General features: G+C 42.8%; 1 protein-coding gene across 3 annotated transcripts in view; it reads left to right on the top strand.

Moving 5' to 3' along the window:
- ADCY8 (adenylate cyclase 8) overlaps positions 1-18,280 on the top strand; it is a 228,624-nt gene that overhangs the window by 92,836 nt on the left and 117,508 nt on the right. For all 3 annotated transcript variants that reach the window (XM_027615225.2, XM_027615216.2, XM_027615207.2), the window contains exons 4-5: positions 3,566-3,677; positions 14,232-14,359. In XM_027615225.2, the coding sequence (XP_027471026.1) occupies positions 3,566-3,677; positions 14,232-14,359 (240 nt within the window). The remainder of the gene's footprint in view (positions 1-3,565; positions 3,678-14,231; positions 14,360-18,280) is intronic.

Raw genomic sequence — 18,280 nt, 5'->3', positions numbered from 1 at the left:
GGAATGTTATGAGGAACGAACGAGTTAATACATGTGGAACTTAGGACAGTCCACAGTAGCTCCTCTGTAAATGTTGCTGCTCCTCTTATTCCCGTTTGTGTCAAGTCAGGAATTCTTTCAGCTGCAGGTAACGAATGATCTAATTACTTTCTCCTCTGATACCTCTCTCCTCTCGTTCTCTCTCAAATGCAATCATTCAGTTCTAGTACATTTTTGTAGAATAATGAAAAGAGCTAACACACTTACGGAACACTTACTATGCCAAGTACTGTGCTAAGCATTTGCTACTCACCAATGAGACAGATACTAGAATTATCTCCTGCTCGCAAATCAAAGGCTTAGAGAAATTCGGGAAGTTACCCGAAGTCCTGGTATTCGTAAGTGGTGAGCTGGGCTCTGAACTCTGATCTGTCCAGACTCAAATCCTATGCACTTGGTCCTATGCACTTGGCGGATGCTGTGCCACCAGAACACAGGACAGTGACCGTGTAGTGACTTGCCCGGAGGAAACTGTATACACTAGAAATCTAAAGGCATCAGGCCCATGCTTAAACCCCATCACTGGCTTTCCATCACTTTCAGGACAAAGTCTGTATTCTTGAACCTGGCTTACCAGCCCATTGCCAACATTGCCCTGCTCCACATCTCTAACTCACACACACTCTCTGTCTCCCCTCTTCTTTTCCCCACCCCATTGCTCAGTGCTACCCTCTGACCAGCTGCCCCTGAATTCTTACAGAGCTTCGGTACATTTGCCCCACTTCCACCAGACCCTAAGAGGTGCCGATTGCTCTGCTCAGACCCCCCCATCCTACTCACTTTACCATCTGTCTAGACACATGGGTCCTTCAAAACTCAGCTGAGACTTTGTTGCATCGGGAAACTCTTGATCCCCTGTGACTGGTCATCCCCCAGTGTGTCCTTCTGTCAGAGTACAGCGGTCCCCCTGTTATCCGTGGTTGCAGTTTCCCACGGTTAACTGCAGTCCAGAAGCAGATGACCCGCCTCTGACTTAATGTCAGAAGGTAAACGGTAGCTTCACACTGGAGTGCAGTGCCTGGGTCATGCCGTCACTCACCCCTCGCTTCATCTCATTACGTGGGCATTTTATCATCTCTCATCACAAGAACAGTGGGTACAGATGTTTTCAGAGAGACCACATTCACATAACTTTACGGTATATTGCTACAATTGTTCTATTTTATTACTATTGTTGTTAATCTCTTGCTGTGCCTAATTTAGAAATTAAACTTTTTTTTTAAAGAAATTAAGCTCTATCATAGGTATGCATGTATGGGGGAAAAAAATAGTCTCTATAGAATTCAGTACTATCTGCAGGTTTAGGAATCCCCTGGGGGGTCTTAGAATGGATCCTCCTGCCCCACCCACCATCCTTGGGTAAGGAGGGGGCTGCTGTAGTCATCTCCTGTGTTGTTTCTGTCTTTCTCCTTGACTGGCCTACCTCAGTCCCTACACTGTGAGCATCTTGAGGATACGCACTGCATCTTTTTTATCATTTAATCCAACTTCCTAGTACAATGTGTAGCTAGACACATGGTAGATGCACAAATATTTGTTAAAATAATGAAGGCATTACATAATTAATTCATGCAATAGTTGTTGCTGTTTTTTTTAAACCGGGGCCTGATTCCTAATCGGTCCACAAATGGGCTTCAGGGAAGGTGCAAATGCCTTGAAATGAAGTACAAAATTGTGAATACTCGTGCATTTTTAGGAGAGAGAATTCATAGCCTCTGTCAGATTCTTAAAAGGGTCTATAATGGAGATAAATTTAAGAACCACTGAATACTGAGGTTAGTAACCAACGTAAGTCAACACACATTCCACAATGTCTTCTGGCTAATTAACCTATCGCATTCAAACTAAGTTACACTGATTGTAAGACTCGCCATTACTTTATGCAACACTAAGAAAAATAAAAATGAAAAGTTTGAAACACTGCTAAGATGGTATCCTAGCTTCAAAGATGATACAATATGAAAAGTGCCTCTGCTCTTTTTTATGTTCTTCTTCTTTTTTTAATTTTAATTCCGATATAGTTAACACACAGTGTTATATTAGTGTCAGGTATACAATATAGTGATTCAATAATTCTATACATGATTCAGGGCTCATCACAGTAAATGCACTCTGAATCCCCTTCACCTATTTCCCCCATCGCCCACCCACCTCCCCTCTGGTGACCACCAGTTTGTTCTCTATGGTTAAGAGTCTGTTTCTTGGTTTGTCTCTCTCTTTTCCCCTTTGCTCATTTTTTTGTTTGTTTGTTTCTTAAATTCAACATATGAGTGAGATCATATGGTATTGGTCTTTCTCTGACTGACATATTTCACTTAGCATTTCTAGCTCCATCCATGTCATTGCAAATGGCAAGATTTTGCTCTTTTTAAAGGCTGAACAATGTTCTATTGCGTATATATACCACATCTTTATCCAGTCATCGACTGATGGACACTTGGGCTGCTTCCATATTTTGGTTATTGTAAATAATACTGCAAAAATAATAATTTTTTCAAATTAATGTTTTCATATTCTTTGGATAATTACCCAGTAGTGGAATTACTGGATCATTTAATTTTTTGAGGACTCCATCCTGTTTTCCACAGTGGCTGCACCAGTTTGCATTCCTACCAGCAGGGCACGAGGCTTCTTTTTGCTCCACACAGAGGGACCTCTGCTCTTGCCTGGGTCCCTGAGCTGGTGCGGAGAGGTGGGGTGGGGAGGCAGTGCCCTACAGTTTAAGTGGACAACCCCAACTCTGCCACGTATTACGAGGGGACTGTTAGGCATGTCTCCTTGCGTCTCTGAGCCCCAGTTTGCTCATCTTCACGGTGGAGTGGCATTCCTACATACTCGCTGGGTGGATGAACTAAGGCAGTGCTCATACAATGCCTTGCTTTTAGAGGGCTTTCAAGGACTACCCCCTTCCCTTACTTTCCTCATCCTTTATGCCTAACATATGCAGAGCTAAGGGCCTGACCTCACTTAAATCCTTAGTCAGTGTGAGAGTTTTAGGCAATGAACTATTCTGCCTGAGTCTCCCAGCTCTGCTACCTATTCCCATAATTTTTGAAAAATGCCACTTTCTATTTGCCTGCAATTTTAGGTATGTCATTTGCTGGAGATAATGAGATTTTTTTTTTTTTATTCTTTGTTCTCCTGTGTCCATTTCACGCTATGTTCACAGCATCTGCATTGTTGTTCACTGTGAAAACAGGTAATTCATAAAGCTTCATGTTGCTTTCCACAAATTGATCTGTTCATAGTGACAAATTCCCTTTGGGGTTGTTTGCATTGCCCACACTCCATTGGCCCTGCACAGGAAGAAGGGCTTTCCCTTGCCCCCTTGCCCTTCCTGAACCCCTGGGTGAACTCTGTCTGCTGAGATATTTGTTAAATACTGACACATTCCTCCTGACTCCCATGGCAGGGAGAACTAGAATCTCAGACCACGGCTGGTTATTTGGATGGTGTTGATGTCTTCCAGGATGGAGTAAAATATTAATATGCTTTCTCCTCACCCTGTCCCTCCCCTGTTGTCTAGTATTCTTTTTGCAGATGTTAAAGGATTTACCAACCTCTCCACGACCTTGTCCGCCCAGGAGCTGGTCCGGATGCTCAACGAGCTCTTTGCCAGATTTGATCGACTGGCCCATGTGAGTTGAATTTAATTCCCTTCTAGTCTTTTGTGGGAGTGAGGGACTGCATGTGGAATTAGGGAGAGGAAGACTCAGGCTTCATCACCAATGATCTCCTGTCCTGCTTCCTCTTCCCTGGTGTGGACCCTCAAGCCCCGCACCTTCTGGGAACCGATATTAGTTATTTACAGACCTCGGACGGGAGGTTTGTCAGATTAATTTTCCCAACTGAGAGATAGCCGGTTGAGTGACAGTTAAGTCAAAGCCCTTTTTTTCTGTTTTCTGCCCCTTCCCCCTCATTACTTCCCTCTTCGTGTGGCCAGGTGCCATCCAGCTGCAGCCTCAGTTTAGTTCAGGCAGTGATGGCTGCCTGCAGCTTTCCAGCCAACTCCAGCCATCTGAAACAAATTAGCCTGTTCTTTAGAGCCAGTAATCCACTGGACCGCCATTTTGTTTGACCTAGCCTAACTGCTTTGTTTTTAGCCAACAGAACACTATCTTTATTTTTCAGCTGGCTCGAGAGAACAGGCTAAAGGAGATGGACATTTGCTCTCAAAACACAGATTGCTAGTCCTAAAGCATACAAGTTGCAGAAGAATATCATTGTCACACTGTATTTTAGAGTGGGCTTTAGGTTCAAACAGGCATCGGGCTTCCTGCTCAGTGGAGAGCCTTAATTTCCTTCTTTGTAAAGTGTGTTTCTGTCAGTGCCAACTTCACAGGGCTCTTGAGAGAATCCCATGCAATCATATCAAGTGGCAGTTCATTTTTCAGAGTGTCCAAAAGTCCGAATTTAAGGCTGCCTCCCTCCAGCGAGAGCCATTCATACTTGCATCTGAGGACCTGCTAGGTGTTGTGCATTGTGCTATGGGTCAGGAGTGTGGGAATAACAAAAACATACTTTGTCCTTCCTGGAATTAATTCTAGCCAGGAACAAACACATCAATAAATGATCAATGCACAATGTGTTGTGTGTATTGAGGGTGAGTCTGGGATGCTGTGGGAAGGCAGACTCCACACATAACCCTGGCATCAGAGAAGACTTTCCGGAGAAAGTGACCCTAGACTGAGTCTTAAAAATGGGAAAAGAAATACAATTGAATACTATTCAGCAACAAAAAGGAGTAAACCACTGAGGCACACAGCAATATCAGTGAATCTCCAAAGCAGTATGCCAAGTGAAGGAAGCCAGACGGAAAAGCCTAGACAACTTTATGATTCCGTTTATAAGACATTCTAGAAAAGGCAAAATTATAAGGACAGAAAAGAGATAAATGGTGGCCAGGAGTTGGAGGTGGACAGAGAGGATTGATTGCACAGAAGCATGGGGTGCAGTGATTTGGGGAGTGATGTAGCTCTCCATATGTGAGCATGACTGTACTCTTTTTCAAAATAGTCAGCTTTATTGTTTATAAATTGTACACCAATTAGCAAAGTGAAGAAGACAAGGACGGTCATTTTTTAAAAGATCTATCTATTTATTTGAGAGCACGAGCGTGAGGGGCAGAGGAAGAGAGAGAGAGAATCTCAAGCAGACTCCAAGCTGAATGCAGAGCCTGCCGGCGGGGGGGGGGGGGGGGGGTTCAATCCCAGGACCGTGAGATCACGACCTGAGCTGAAACCAACAATTGGATACTTAACTGACAGTACCACCCAGGCGCTCCTGGCAGGGAAGATCATTTTATGCCAAGGGGAGAACGAAGATAAAGATGCTACCCTGTATGTGTGAAGAAACCAGAAGAGATTTAGCGCTGCGGGAGGGGCGAGTGAAGGTAGTGAGCGGTGGAGATGAGGCCGGAGAGGTGGCCAAGGACCTGCCAAGGAACCCGCCTTGTCACCTGTAGTTACTGGACAGCTGTAAATAGGAGACTTGACTTGGCAGAGGAGGAGGGGCAAACCGAGCCCCCCTCCAGTCCCCCTACCCCAGGAAAAGGGTTGAGTTTACCTGAAGTGCTGGAAATTTGGAGGTGGAAAAGAATGTATGCCACTTCTTTTTACTGTTGCACCTCTGGGGCTTGGTGCCAGTTCCAATAGTTATTCTACTTCATACTACGGTTCTATTTCTGTCCAAAGACCTAAGATGACCAAAAATGGCCCTCCAGTGAGAACCAACAGATGTGATCGGGGTCAATTTTTAGTGTCACGGTAAATAAACTCCACTGCCCCAGGGACAGTTGCTAAGTAAAATCTAACCCAAGTTGTTCAGCCAACATTTATTGCTAGGTATCGTGCAAGACTCTGGCAAGACAAAACCTGTCCCAGCCCCCAGGAAGCTCAATTCTGGTAAAGGGAGTGCAAATCCATAAGAATTGCAGGACAGAGCGGGTTCAAGCCATAATAGGCGCAGAAGTCCTGGTGGAGGAAAGAGCAGCCAGTGCTTGGGCGAGGGGGCGGGGGCAATGGTGGTGATTTGGTAGCACCCAGAGAAGTGGCCATGTGCAGGCTGGGTCTTGAAGAAGAGCAGAAGCTTTCCTGGTATCAGATTAGACCAAAACAGACAAACAAAAATACCTTTTAGGCTGAGCTGTGGTGCACACGCAGGAAAATGTGAAAATTCAAGAATGTGCTGCTTGTTTGGAGAGTTATAAGAAGCTAAAGATTGGGGCACCTGGGTGGTTCAGTCAGTTAAGTGTCTGTGTTTGGCTCAGGTCATGATCTCAGGGTCCTGGGATGAAGCCTTGCATCGGGCTCCCTGCTCAGTGGAGAGTCTGTTTCTCCCTCTCTCCCCGCCTTTGCACGCGTGCACACTCTCTCTCTCAAATGAATAAATAAAAATCTTAAAAAAAAAAGCTAAAGATTACTAGAACATCAAGGGCAGGGATACTGTAGTGAGAAAGGAGCTTAGAGAGCAAGCAGAAGTACGTTTGGAGGGCATGGTGCAACTTTTTAGGGGATGTGAACTTTGTCCTGTAACTGGGCCGAAATTTCCCCTGGTTACCTTACACACAGTGCAGGGGGAGCAGGGAGACAGGGTACACAGCCCACTTGGTCCCCAATGGGTGCAAGAAGCTATCATCCATCTTCTGGGATGAGGCTTACTGAAATTTTAAGAAAAATATTTTGGAGAAAAAAAAATTAAGCACAGATCCATAGTGGAGTAAAATTATTATTAATTTGATAAGACTATTAAACGCTCATCAACTGCCTGGTGTATGTTACTTACCGTTCTGGGTGTTTGCCCTGGATTCCCTAATTCAGTTCTCGCAACAGACCTACAAGATAGGTTATTGATTGTTCCCATTTTACAAAATGAGTGACTGAGGCTCAAAGAAGTAATCTTCCTAGAACCTGGTAGTTGGGTGTATTTGACTCAGGCCGACTGGGCCAGCTGCTCACTTTTTTTTTTTTTTTGAGATTTTTATTTATTTACTTATTTATTTGAGAGAGAGAGAGAGCAAGAGCACAGGAGAAGAGTAAGAGGGAAAAGCAGATTCCCTGCTAAGCAGGGAGCAGGATCCTGGGATCATGACCTGTGCAGAAGGCAAACGCTTAACCCACGGAGCCACCCAGGGGTCCCACAAGTGCTCCATCTTGACCACCAAGCAATGCCACAGGCATTTCAGGAGACAGAACACAAGACATTGGCAGATGTGTTGCTGCCCATGCGGGAGCTTGAAGGGTTAGATCCGTGGGACTTCAGGTGTGGGCTGGACTTGAATGTACCTGTGCAAATTCCTCTCCCTGTCTCTGTTTTCTATCAGAATTGCAATGGAGGATAAATGAAAAGGAAAAAAAAAAAAAAAGACAAAACACACGAAATGTCTCTTAACCTAGAGACTGTCTCCAAATAAGTACTCAGCACCCATTAGCGCTCCGTAGCTCTCACCCCCACCCCAGGTGCATCAGTATCTATTACTCTCAGGGACCTCCCTGGAAAAGTTTGAGAAACACTGCCAATGAAAACAATTCTACTCATCTTGGAATGAGAAAACCTACTTTCAGTGCTTTTTGCCCCCAGCGGTGGGCCAGTCACTTAACCAACTGGGTCAAACTCTGCTTCTCTGTATGAAAAGGTTTTAGAGTTGACCATTTTTGCATTTTTTAACATCAAGATTCTGTGGCTTTATAAAGATTCTCTATCTGCCTCACCATGATTTTTCCACTGTAGATATTTTTATGTTGCCTATCAGAGAGAATTCACCTTGCATGTGAATTTCATACACTGTGCCTCTTTCTCTACTGCATTATTGAAATGCAGGAAACTTCAAAGCTTCCTCTTAAAATTCCTCTTAGTTTGATTGAACTCCTGAGTGCCCTTGTGGTTCAGGCTGCTCAGAATAGAGCTTTGTTGTTTGGTTTTTTTTCTTTTTTTTAAGATTTTATTTATTTATTTGAGAGAGAGCTAGAGAGAGAGAGAGAGAGCACGAGCTGAGGGGAGAGGTAGAGAGAGAGAAGCAGACTCCCTGATGAGCAAGGAGCCCAATGCGGGACTTGATCTCAGGACCCTGGGACCATGACCTGAGCCGAAGGCAGACGCTTAACCAACTGAGCCACCCAGGAGCCCCTAATTTTGTTTTTTGACCCTTGACAGTGCCCTTGGCAAATTTTGTAACGTTCTGTCTTTGATCTTTTTTTAACATACTCTCTGCCTACTCCTCCCACATCCAAATTAAGAACGAATAATTTGCATACTATTATGAAGGCTTTAAAATTGTAAAACAAGGAACATATTTACTGTTACGCAGTTGACATGATTGCATCTTAAACTTTATTTTAAATTGCTGACAAACTGGAAGCAACCGAAGTTATTGCTGGAAGGAATAAATCCAACACTATGGAAAGTGAATGAACAGATTAAAAAGAATGAGCTAGCCATTTCGGTACTGACATAGAAATTCAAGACCTGTTTTGCCTGAAAAAAAGCATGTCTCAGATCCATAAACATGGTATAATATGGCTAAGGATGTGATACGGCTGCAGAGGATGAAAAATAGTACATATATATAAACATGTAATGTACATGTAGACGCATAGTAGCCTCTGAGGAGGGGAACAGAGCCAGGCTTCCAGGCGGCTGTGTGTCTGAGGGGGAGGGGCTTCCCAGGGGGATTTATTTGCGAGGACAATATATTCGTGTCACTTGTGTCATGACAATTAGATAGAATCTTATAAAATTGTCATGATTTCTAATACAACTTTTTCAAAAATACATAATGCTTTTGTTCTGAGAGTCTTTCATTTTTTTTTAAGGTTTTATTTTATTTATATGTCAGAGAGAGAGAGCAAAGGCAGGGGAGAGGCAGAGGGAGAAGCAGGCTCCCGCTCAGCAAAGAGCCAGATCTGGGACTCGATCCCAGGACCCTGGAATCATGACCTGAGCCGAAGGCGGATGCTAAATGGACTGAGCCACCCAGGTGTCCCACGGTCTTTCACTTTTTATTGACTTTTTTCTGATTACTAAAGCCAATCTTAGTCATTATGTAAAATTCAAACATCAAAGGTATAGAGCATACAGCAGGTATACATCCCCGTAATTCCCTCCCTCCCCAACAATATAACTACCTTTGATAATTTGGTGCTTTTATCATCTCATTATCATCTATGATCAACATGATTTCATAAACGTCCAAAATTTTTATACTATATCATAGCCATCGAGATGGGAAGAAAAAGCTTATATTAAAACTCACTTAGTAAAATTTGCAAGAAGACCCTCACCCTACTTTATTTTTCCTTTTCAATATCTTTTTTTCAAAGCAACCTGCTTCCTTAATATTTTAAGGAGTTTCTGGTAAAAAGAAGCAGTTTCTGGTAAAAAGAAGTTGCTTGGATATTACTGTCAAGTCATCTGACAGCTCACAGGAATTGATCAGAAAAATGTGCCTGCAAATTGACAGAACTTGACAGACCAGACAGGTCTTTCATGTATGTATATTTTTATATTTCACACACACACCCCATTTGTGTTGAGCTCAAAGTTTTTCAAAGAGGCTGCCAAGCCTCACCTTTTGTTTATAAGCAAAATGGACCCTGGGCACGAACATATTCACCTTATTATGTGTGTCTGCTCCAGAAGGATGATAAACCATTTTACACCCTTTGCTTCAAAAACATATTTTTGTCAGGAGAGCTACCATTCTGGACTCTGTCATCATGTCTTCAGTTTCCTGGAGAAAGAGCATGGAGTCCAGCAAAGGTCAGACAGACTCAGGTGTGAATTCCAGGTCTGCCTCTTACTTGCTTTGTGACCTTCACCTACTTAAGCCATCTGTGAAATGGCACATGACTCAAAATGGGCTCATGAAGACTCACCAACATAAATGGAATGCAATTAACTCATCGCCTGGCGCATAGTAGATGCTCAATAAATATTACTTCCTTTCCCTACTTAAGTTTTTCCAGAATGCTTTTACCTCTGTTTCCATGGAAAAGTCACTGATTAAGAGTTGATGAATATCACATGTAGTCCATAACCTTTTTTTTTAATTTTTTTAAGTTTTTATTTAAATTCCGGTTAGTTAATACACAATGTGATATTAATTTCAGGTATACAATACAGAGATTCAGCAGTTTGATACATCACCCAGTGCTCATCCCAACAAGTGCGCTCCTTAATCCACATCACCTATTTCACCACTCCCCCACCCTCTTCCCCCCTGGTAACCATCAGTTTGTTCTCTGCAGTTAAGAGCCTGTTTCTTGGTTTCCCCCTTTGCTTATTTGTTTTGTTTCTTAAATTCCACATATGAATAAAGTCATATGGTATTTGTCTTTGCCTGACTTACTTATTTTGCTTAGAATTATACTAAGAAGATAGACTCTGAAAAACAAACTGAGGGTTCTAGAGGGGAGGAATGTAGGGGGATGGGTTAGCCTGGTGATGGGTATTAAAGGGGGCACGTTCTGCGTGGAGCACTGGGTGTTGTGCACAAACAATGAATCATGGAACACTACAACAAAAACTAATGATGTAATATATGGTGATTAACATAACAATAAAAAAATTTAAAGAAAAGAATTATACTCTCTAGTTTTTTTATTTACATTATTTACAATAGCCAATGCATGTTGTGCAAGTGGCAAGATTTCATTCTTTTTTATGGCTGAGTAATATTCCATTGTATATATATATGCCACCTCTTCTTTATCCATTCATCAGTTATCAAAAGAAAAGTCTTCTGCACAGGAGAGGAAACAATCAACAAAACTAAAAGACAACCTTTTATGGAAGAATGGAAGAAAGATATTTGTAAATGATGTATCTGATAAAGGGTTAGTATCCAAAATATATGAAGAACTTATAAAACTCAACACTCAAAAAAACAAATAATCTAATTAAAAAATGGGCAGAAGACATGAATAGACATTATTCCAAAGGAGACATCCAGATGGCCAACAGACACATGAAAAGATGCTCAATATCACTCATCATCAGGAAAATGCAAATCAAAACCACAATGAGATATCATCTCATACTTGTCAGAATGGCTAAAATCAACAACACAAGAAACAACAGATGGTGGTGAGCATGTGGAGAAAATGGAACCCTCATGCACAGTTGGTGGGAATGCAGACTGGTACAGCCACTCTGAAAAACAGTATGGAGTTTCCTCAAAAAGTTAAAAATAGAATTACCTCTATAATCCAGCAAATACACTGTTAGGTATTTACTCAAAGAATACGAAAATACTAATTCAAGGGGATACATGCATCCCAATGTTTATAGCAGCATTATTTACAATAGCCAAACTATGGAAACCGCCTAAGTATCCATCAACTGATGAATGGTTAAAGAAGATGTGGTCTATATATACAGTGGAATATTACTCAACCACAAAAGAGAATGAAATCTTGCCATATCGTTACTTTTAGCCAGTTGATCTGTGGCACACGAAATTTTTCACATATTTCCTATCTCTCATACTGAAACGTTCATATATAAAAACAGGTGTAAATCCTAACTGTCTTCCTGTGTTCAGGGCTATTATGACAAGACTCAAAAGAAGAAAGATCACGGAACACTGGGATGACTGTTTCCAAGGTGTTTTGTTCTCATTGCTACCATTGCTAACTGATGGCCATGCTTACATTATTATGTATTAAGAACAAGATGGGTTACTTTGACACGTTTTCTAGATGGGGAATTGAAACTCACGTATCAGTGGCTTCAGTGATTTAGCCAAGGTCAAACAGCTGGTAAATGAGACCAGAATGCAGATGTTAGATTCTTAGACTAGAGCATTTCCTGCTCTACCCTTCCCCTCCTCCTTCCCTACTGCCAACACACAGTGCTCCAGACTATCATTAGTCTGAGTCACGCAGAGCAGATTCTGCCCCCAAAGAGTATGGTTGACTGAATTCACCTACTGAACCTCTCAGCCTCAGTGTTCTCAGCAAAATCTCCGTCAGTGATCTGTTTGATCAGTGGTTCTCAAATGCTCTTTCACAGTCAAATATCAGGAAGTTGAATTTGTGGCCATGAGATAAAATATACACATATTTATCTGCAATGTAGTGAGTTTTCATAATGATTTTATTTAGTTCAAAAACCTTTCTTTTAGGAATTTTTTTTACTTTTTTAGTGTTAAAAGTGTCCTTTCTTTCATAAAGTCATGGGGATAGTGGATGGCACTTGGGTTATTTTGTTTGTTGATGGATTTTTTTCATATTTCTTTGGCAAAATACAAAAACTGAACTTTATAGCAGTCCCTTGAGCCCTCTGGTTTGTTTTTTAGGTTTTTTTTTTTTTTTTTTTTTTTTTTTTTTTTTATAACTGTACCATGGATGCCACAAATCTGGAAACTGCCAGGACCCGTAGGCCAAATACTCTCTGGCTCTGTTCCAGCCATACACTAGGGGTCTTAGAAGACCCAGCTGAAGGTCTGGAGTTTCCCTTGTTGATCAGACCCCCACCAGAAGGTCTCTTGCAAAATTAGCTGCAACAAAGCAGCCAGAGGACAGGAACCACAAGTTACTAAAAATAACCCTGGGACAGCTGTGCATGCCATCAGAGTTCTGAAGATTGCATCTGAGCCCATTTGGGAAGGTTGGCAAAGTCCTGGCAATCTGATCGAGGCGGGGAGGCTCTCGTGCCAGTTCTTCTCTTTTCCCTGTCAGATATTTGTGTTTTGTATTGGGAGAGTGATTTCATTCATTCATTACCCAAACACAATGGCTGAATCCCCCGATCTGATGAGGAAACCAGCATGGTGCTGTGTAGGTTAGCAGGACAAAGGTGTCCATTGTACTGCTGGTGTCTCAGGGGGTCCTTTCCTGTGTGTGCCTCCTCTCCTCTGCCCTTGGACCCTGCTTTCCCAAGGAGAGCCTCGCACTCAAAAAGCCCGTAAGCTTTTAGGACTTCAGATCTGAGATGCATCTCAGAGGTCATTCAGTTCCACCCATGTAGCCGAGGAAGCCGAAAAGGAAAGTCATCTGCCCACGATCACAGACAGATGTGAGAAAACTGGGGCAGGAGTCCCACTCGTCATCACAGAGACAGGTCACACTGATGTAGTACCCTGTCTGCTGGACCCCATACTAAGCCTCCACACGCATCATCTTACGGTCCTCGCAGTCAAACAATGAGGTCCCCTTCATTTACCATTTTACAGACGAGGCAACTGAGGCTCAGAAGTTAAGTAGCTGTAGGGAATGTAGGATTTAATCCTGTGCAGTGTGACTCTTTAGCTGGTGCTCTTAGCTCCTACTTTATGCTGCCTCAAGGTCTCTTTCCTCGAAAACCTGCGTCATCCGGCCTCTTCCCATCCAGTGCGAAAATGCACCATTTCCCTGTGCCTTTTGCCCTTTGAGACTAGGTAAGAATCGTGTCCTCAAGACTGCGAATCTGCCAAACAACTGTGCCATCCTCCTTACCTATGAGGTATTGAAGGTACTACCCTTACCTTAACGAGGATAAAAACTGTACCTACTTCATAAGGTTGTTGTGAGGGTTAACTCTGTTTAATATAGTGTGCATCATAGGGATGGTTATTAATTATCTTTGTGTCAGGGACAATGCTTGACTTAATCATCGTGCCCTATTGGCATTTTTTTTTCAATGAACAAGCATATGAACTCACACATGAATAAAATGATAAGTAAGACATAGTCAGCCCCTCTTCTTAAGGTGCCAGGACCCTAGTAGGGAAAGGGCCTAAAACAGAGTTGAAGTAGTAGGTATCCCTGCATGATTTATATTTTTATTGAGCTAAGACTGCTAAAAAGTGTTAATTCAGAAACCTGTCCTGTGAAAAAAGACATTGATGAGCAGGATTCACAGGGGAACACTGAATATGGGTGTTTAATGCCCACACTTTGGCAGGCCTGCCCACATGTTGGGTGTTCATCTGAAGGCTAGTACATGGCAGAGCTGGGATGCAGCCCTGTGTCTGTTGAGCTCAAAGTCCAGTGTTTTTCCATGACTCCATTCCACCTCTGAGGCCTTCAAACTCTTATTTAGGGTACCCCTCCCCCAATCTCTTAGGAAGATGATAGAAGCGCATTTCAAAAGTAGGTGCTCCCCCAACCCCAGGGTGAAGACCGCCCGACCCCACTGCCAGCCTTTCCAAGCCTTTCAGAAGCACTTACCTGTGTGCTGACTCAGTCCTCTCCTCTCCACCCTGTTCCTTCCAGGAGCATCATTGCCTTCGCATTAAAATCCTGGGGGACTGTTACTACTGTGTTTCAGGGCTTCCCGAGCCCCGCCAGGACCACGCCCACTGCTGCGTTGAAATGGGCCTCAGCATGATCAAAACTATCAGGTAATCTGGCGTCTCTTCCATAATACCCAGGCCTTCAATGTGCATGAACACAAACCACCCCATCTGTCCTTTGTGGTGGATGATGTGTTTGTTGAAAGGTGACACGCTTTGACTTATGACACAAAAACTTCATGCCCATTAACTCTCTCATATGAACCCATGAACCTGCCAGCTTCATTATGTTCCTGGTATACCTCCCTTTCAATAATTGTCCAGCATATTGGTATTACCAGTGTCCTTGTGGGGATACAGCTGTTTTCTAAAAGGTGAGCAAACCTTAGATCCTGGGGGAGTGGAGAGTGTGATTTGACACGTGGGGGGTCAGGATGTGCTACAGTGACAGCCTGGGGAGGAAAGGGTGGTGACAGATGCATTGCAGGTTGGAAGCCGGCAGGGCTCACAGGGCTTTCTCAGCCTTGATAAGGATTGTACTTTAGCCTGAGGCCAACAGGAAATCATTATAGGGCTACCACCAGGGTTGGCTTTATGAGTGTGTGACAAGTGCTTTTGGCTATGGTCAGTGTATCTGCCAAATAGAAGCTTAATCAAGAGGGCAACAGTTATTGAGGTCAAGGATTTTGGAATTAGACTGTGGCTTTGGGACAGAAGCTCAGTGGTGTCAGAGCTCCCCTTGAGGTTCCAGATAGGAGGCTCCAAATCGAGCCTACAGGCATTGCAACCTTCCCCGACCACAGCAAAGACAATAAAGAGGGTACATGGGTAGAAGTCTTCTCTGTGGCTTATGCCTTCATCTTACAAGGGAAGAATAATCCTGCCATTAACAGGCCAGAAAAATCTTCCAGTGAACTCATGCCTTGGTTGTGTGGTCTAGTGGTATGTTCATGATCCTTGGCTGTATCAGTCTGATTTAAAGAGCAGTAGGAGGACAACTCATGTACCCCACACACGTCCTCCACTGAAGGCTCAGATCACCTGCTGGCTTCCAAGACCAACCCTGGAGTGGGCAGGAGGGATGTAAGCAATTGGAGCCATGACCAACACAGTGTGCCTGCCTCCTACTTGCTGACAGATCCCTGACTTCATTCAAATTTGGGGCAGAGGTCTGTTGACATCAGGAAAGGCTGTGTAGTCCCCTAATTCAGAAAAAGATGGAAGCTCTTTCCCTAAATATGATTTTGCTTCATCGATGTGACACTGGTCGTTTCAAGACTTAGCCAGATAATCTCATTCCTGGTGGGCAGATATGCTACCCTGGCAGACCCTAGGGTCCCACCTCTGGAACCAGCCCATCACCAGGGCCCAATCAAGGTGGCACTGTGCTTTGCTATGGGGTGTATGATGAAAACCCAACCATCACCATCCCCAAGAGCAAGTAGACTGGTGGAGAAAGAGATAGGACATGCCCCCTCTTTGACAGAAATGCAGAAGTTCTCACCTTTAGGAACTGTGGAGAGAGGAGCCTACAAATTCCAAACCAGAGTTTCCTTTTTTTTAATGGAAAAGCTTGCAGATGCTTCTTGGTTGTTAATTTGGACATTTGGGAGTCTTGCTCTGAAAACTGGGATGAATTGTAATATTTTAACTAGCTTCACGGGAGGCAATGGGACTGACATGCAGAAGACTTGCTGTCTTGTATGCATTCTACAACTAATTAAGTGTGTGAACTTTATTCTACCAGCCAGTTGGTAGAAAAAGAAAAAACCAAAACAAAACCTGTGAAGCTCTACCAAGTGTCAGATGCCGCCATGTTAGTTGCCAGAAGTACAGTGATGAACAGGTCACAGGGCGTCGTTCTCTTGCCCATGGGTGTCCATTAGGGAGATGACTTGGATTTTCTGTTTGTGAAATGAGGAAATTGGGCCAGACCAGCTCTGAAGTCTTTGCCAGTTCTGAAAATCTGTGATTTTTGGTCAACCACATCAAAATCAAGTTTAAGTAGCAAAACTTGCCACAGGCTTTCTTTTTAATTTATTTTTATTTTTTGTGGTGATATAATTGACCAAAAAAAATGGTATGTATTTAAAGTGCAGAGCATGATGATTCAATATATGGATACATTGTGGAATAATTATATAGTCAAGTTAATTAACACATCCATTGCCTCACAAAGCAATCTTTTTCTTTCCTTTTTTTTTTTTTTTTGTGAGAACGTTTAAGTTCTACTCTTCTGGCAAATTCCAAGTACAGCATTATTAACTGTAATCGCCATGCTGTGCATCAGATCCTCAGAACTTAATCATAACAAAAAGTTTGTGCCCTTTGACCAGTATCACCCCATTTCCCCCACCCTCCCTTAATGCTGGCAATCACCCTTCTACTTTGTTCCTATGAATGTGACCTTTTTGTTTTTGGTTTGGGGTTCTTTTAGATTTCACATATACAGTATTTTCTTTCTTTGTCTGGCTTATGTCGTTTAGCATAATGCCCTCCAGGTTCATCCTTGTTGAGGCAAACAGTAGGATTTCCTTCTTTTTTAAAGCTAATTAATATTCCATCCTTATATGTGTGTATATACAGGGATTTTCTTCTTTTTAAAAGCTGATTAATATTCCAGTGTATATATATATGTGTGTGTGTGTGTGTGTGTGTCTATAGATACCACATTTTCTTTAACCATTCATGTACAAACTTGCCATAGGAGTTTGTATCTTGAGCTTAGAAGAAATGCTGCAGAGATGATATTGCAGAAAAAATGAACGGTGATTATCAAAATGCTTAAGATACTTAGGACGTTACCATTTATCTCTCTGGGGGGGACCTTATTCCTCCTGACCATTTGATCCAATCTGAGGGCTCCTCTCTCGAGTTCTGGAGTAGGTCAGTGAGAGGTGAGAAGTTGAAATGACTCAAGGACTTTCTCTCATCCGTTGCTTAAGGGCTGCTTTCATTCTCTTAGAATAAGACAGTTCAGTAGGATATTTTTTTAACTGAATGAATCAGAGTCTATTAATACTCAAACACTCCTTGATTATAACGTAGGTGACAGGAGGTCCAGCATTAATTCTTCCAGTTAGCAACAAAACATGATGCAGAGGAATACATGAGAACTCTGGAATGAGACAACTTCAGTTGCAATGGGCTCAGACTTCTAGAGCTCTCACCCTTACAGTCAAGTGTTGCAGTCTGAGGAAAGATTGGCAGACAATATTTCTACCTGAATGCATATAGAAGAGAATCCCATTTACATAACTTTATCACAATCTTAACATTGCTTACACAAGATGCAATTTTCTTCTTCAGACCCAAAGGCACTTGTTCCAACCGGGAAACTCAAGAGAAGCCATAAAGTCTGGAACCATATATAACATGACGCTGTGTGTGTTGTCATATAATGAAAATAAGCCATTTATTTACTGGTATGCCCAGACTTGATGGCTGCTCTGTATATTTGTCATCAGAGATGGATCCCTATTTGAGGTATTGTCCCCAATTTGTCAGGGTCTCTCCTTGTTCTTTTTTTTTTTTTTGGCATTTCCTCAAAGAGTTAGGGTCCCATGCTGGTCCACAGAGTGCAAACTGGCAGTGAGGGACTGGTGTTTTGTTGGAGAGATGGCATCTGGATCTTGGATCTCTAGATCTCAGGAGCTCCAGTAGTTTCTTTGTTCGGTGAGATTTACAATTTTGGCACAAATGGCAAGCCAGCACTCAAACAACCCTGTACCTTAGTCACCAATGAGTCTAAATATGGGATGGAGGTCCTCCTACAATTGTAGACAGGTGAGGACAGGTGCCAAGCTGACCCCGAGGTCAGCTGCTGCTGCTTAGAGCACTGGCAGGATTCACAAGTGAGCAAGAGTCGAGGCAGTCAGAAGAACAAGCATGACAGAAGTAGTTTCCCCTGCATTTTGTCTTCAGATGTATCTCCACAGTAGTCATTTTGACTGAGAAATAGAGGTGTTTTCCTGGAAACAGAGACACGAAGAATATGCCCTCCTAGCTGTTAGGAATGGCAGAAGCCGC

This window comes from Zalophus californianus, chromosome 4 (assembly GCF_009762305.2).
Source record: "Zalophus californianus isolate mZalCal1 chromosome 4, mZalCal1.pri.v2, whole genome shotgun sequence".
In the NCBI taxonomy this organism is placed as follows: domain Eukaryota; kingdom Metazoa; phylum Chordata; class Mammalia; order Carnivora; family Otariidae; genus Zalophus; species Zalophus californianus.
Note: the sequence above shows the minus strand (reverse complement) of the source record. Positions and strands in the feature narration are given on the sequence as shown.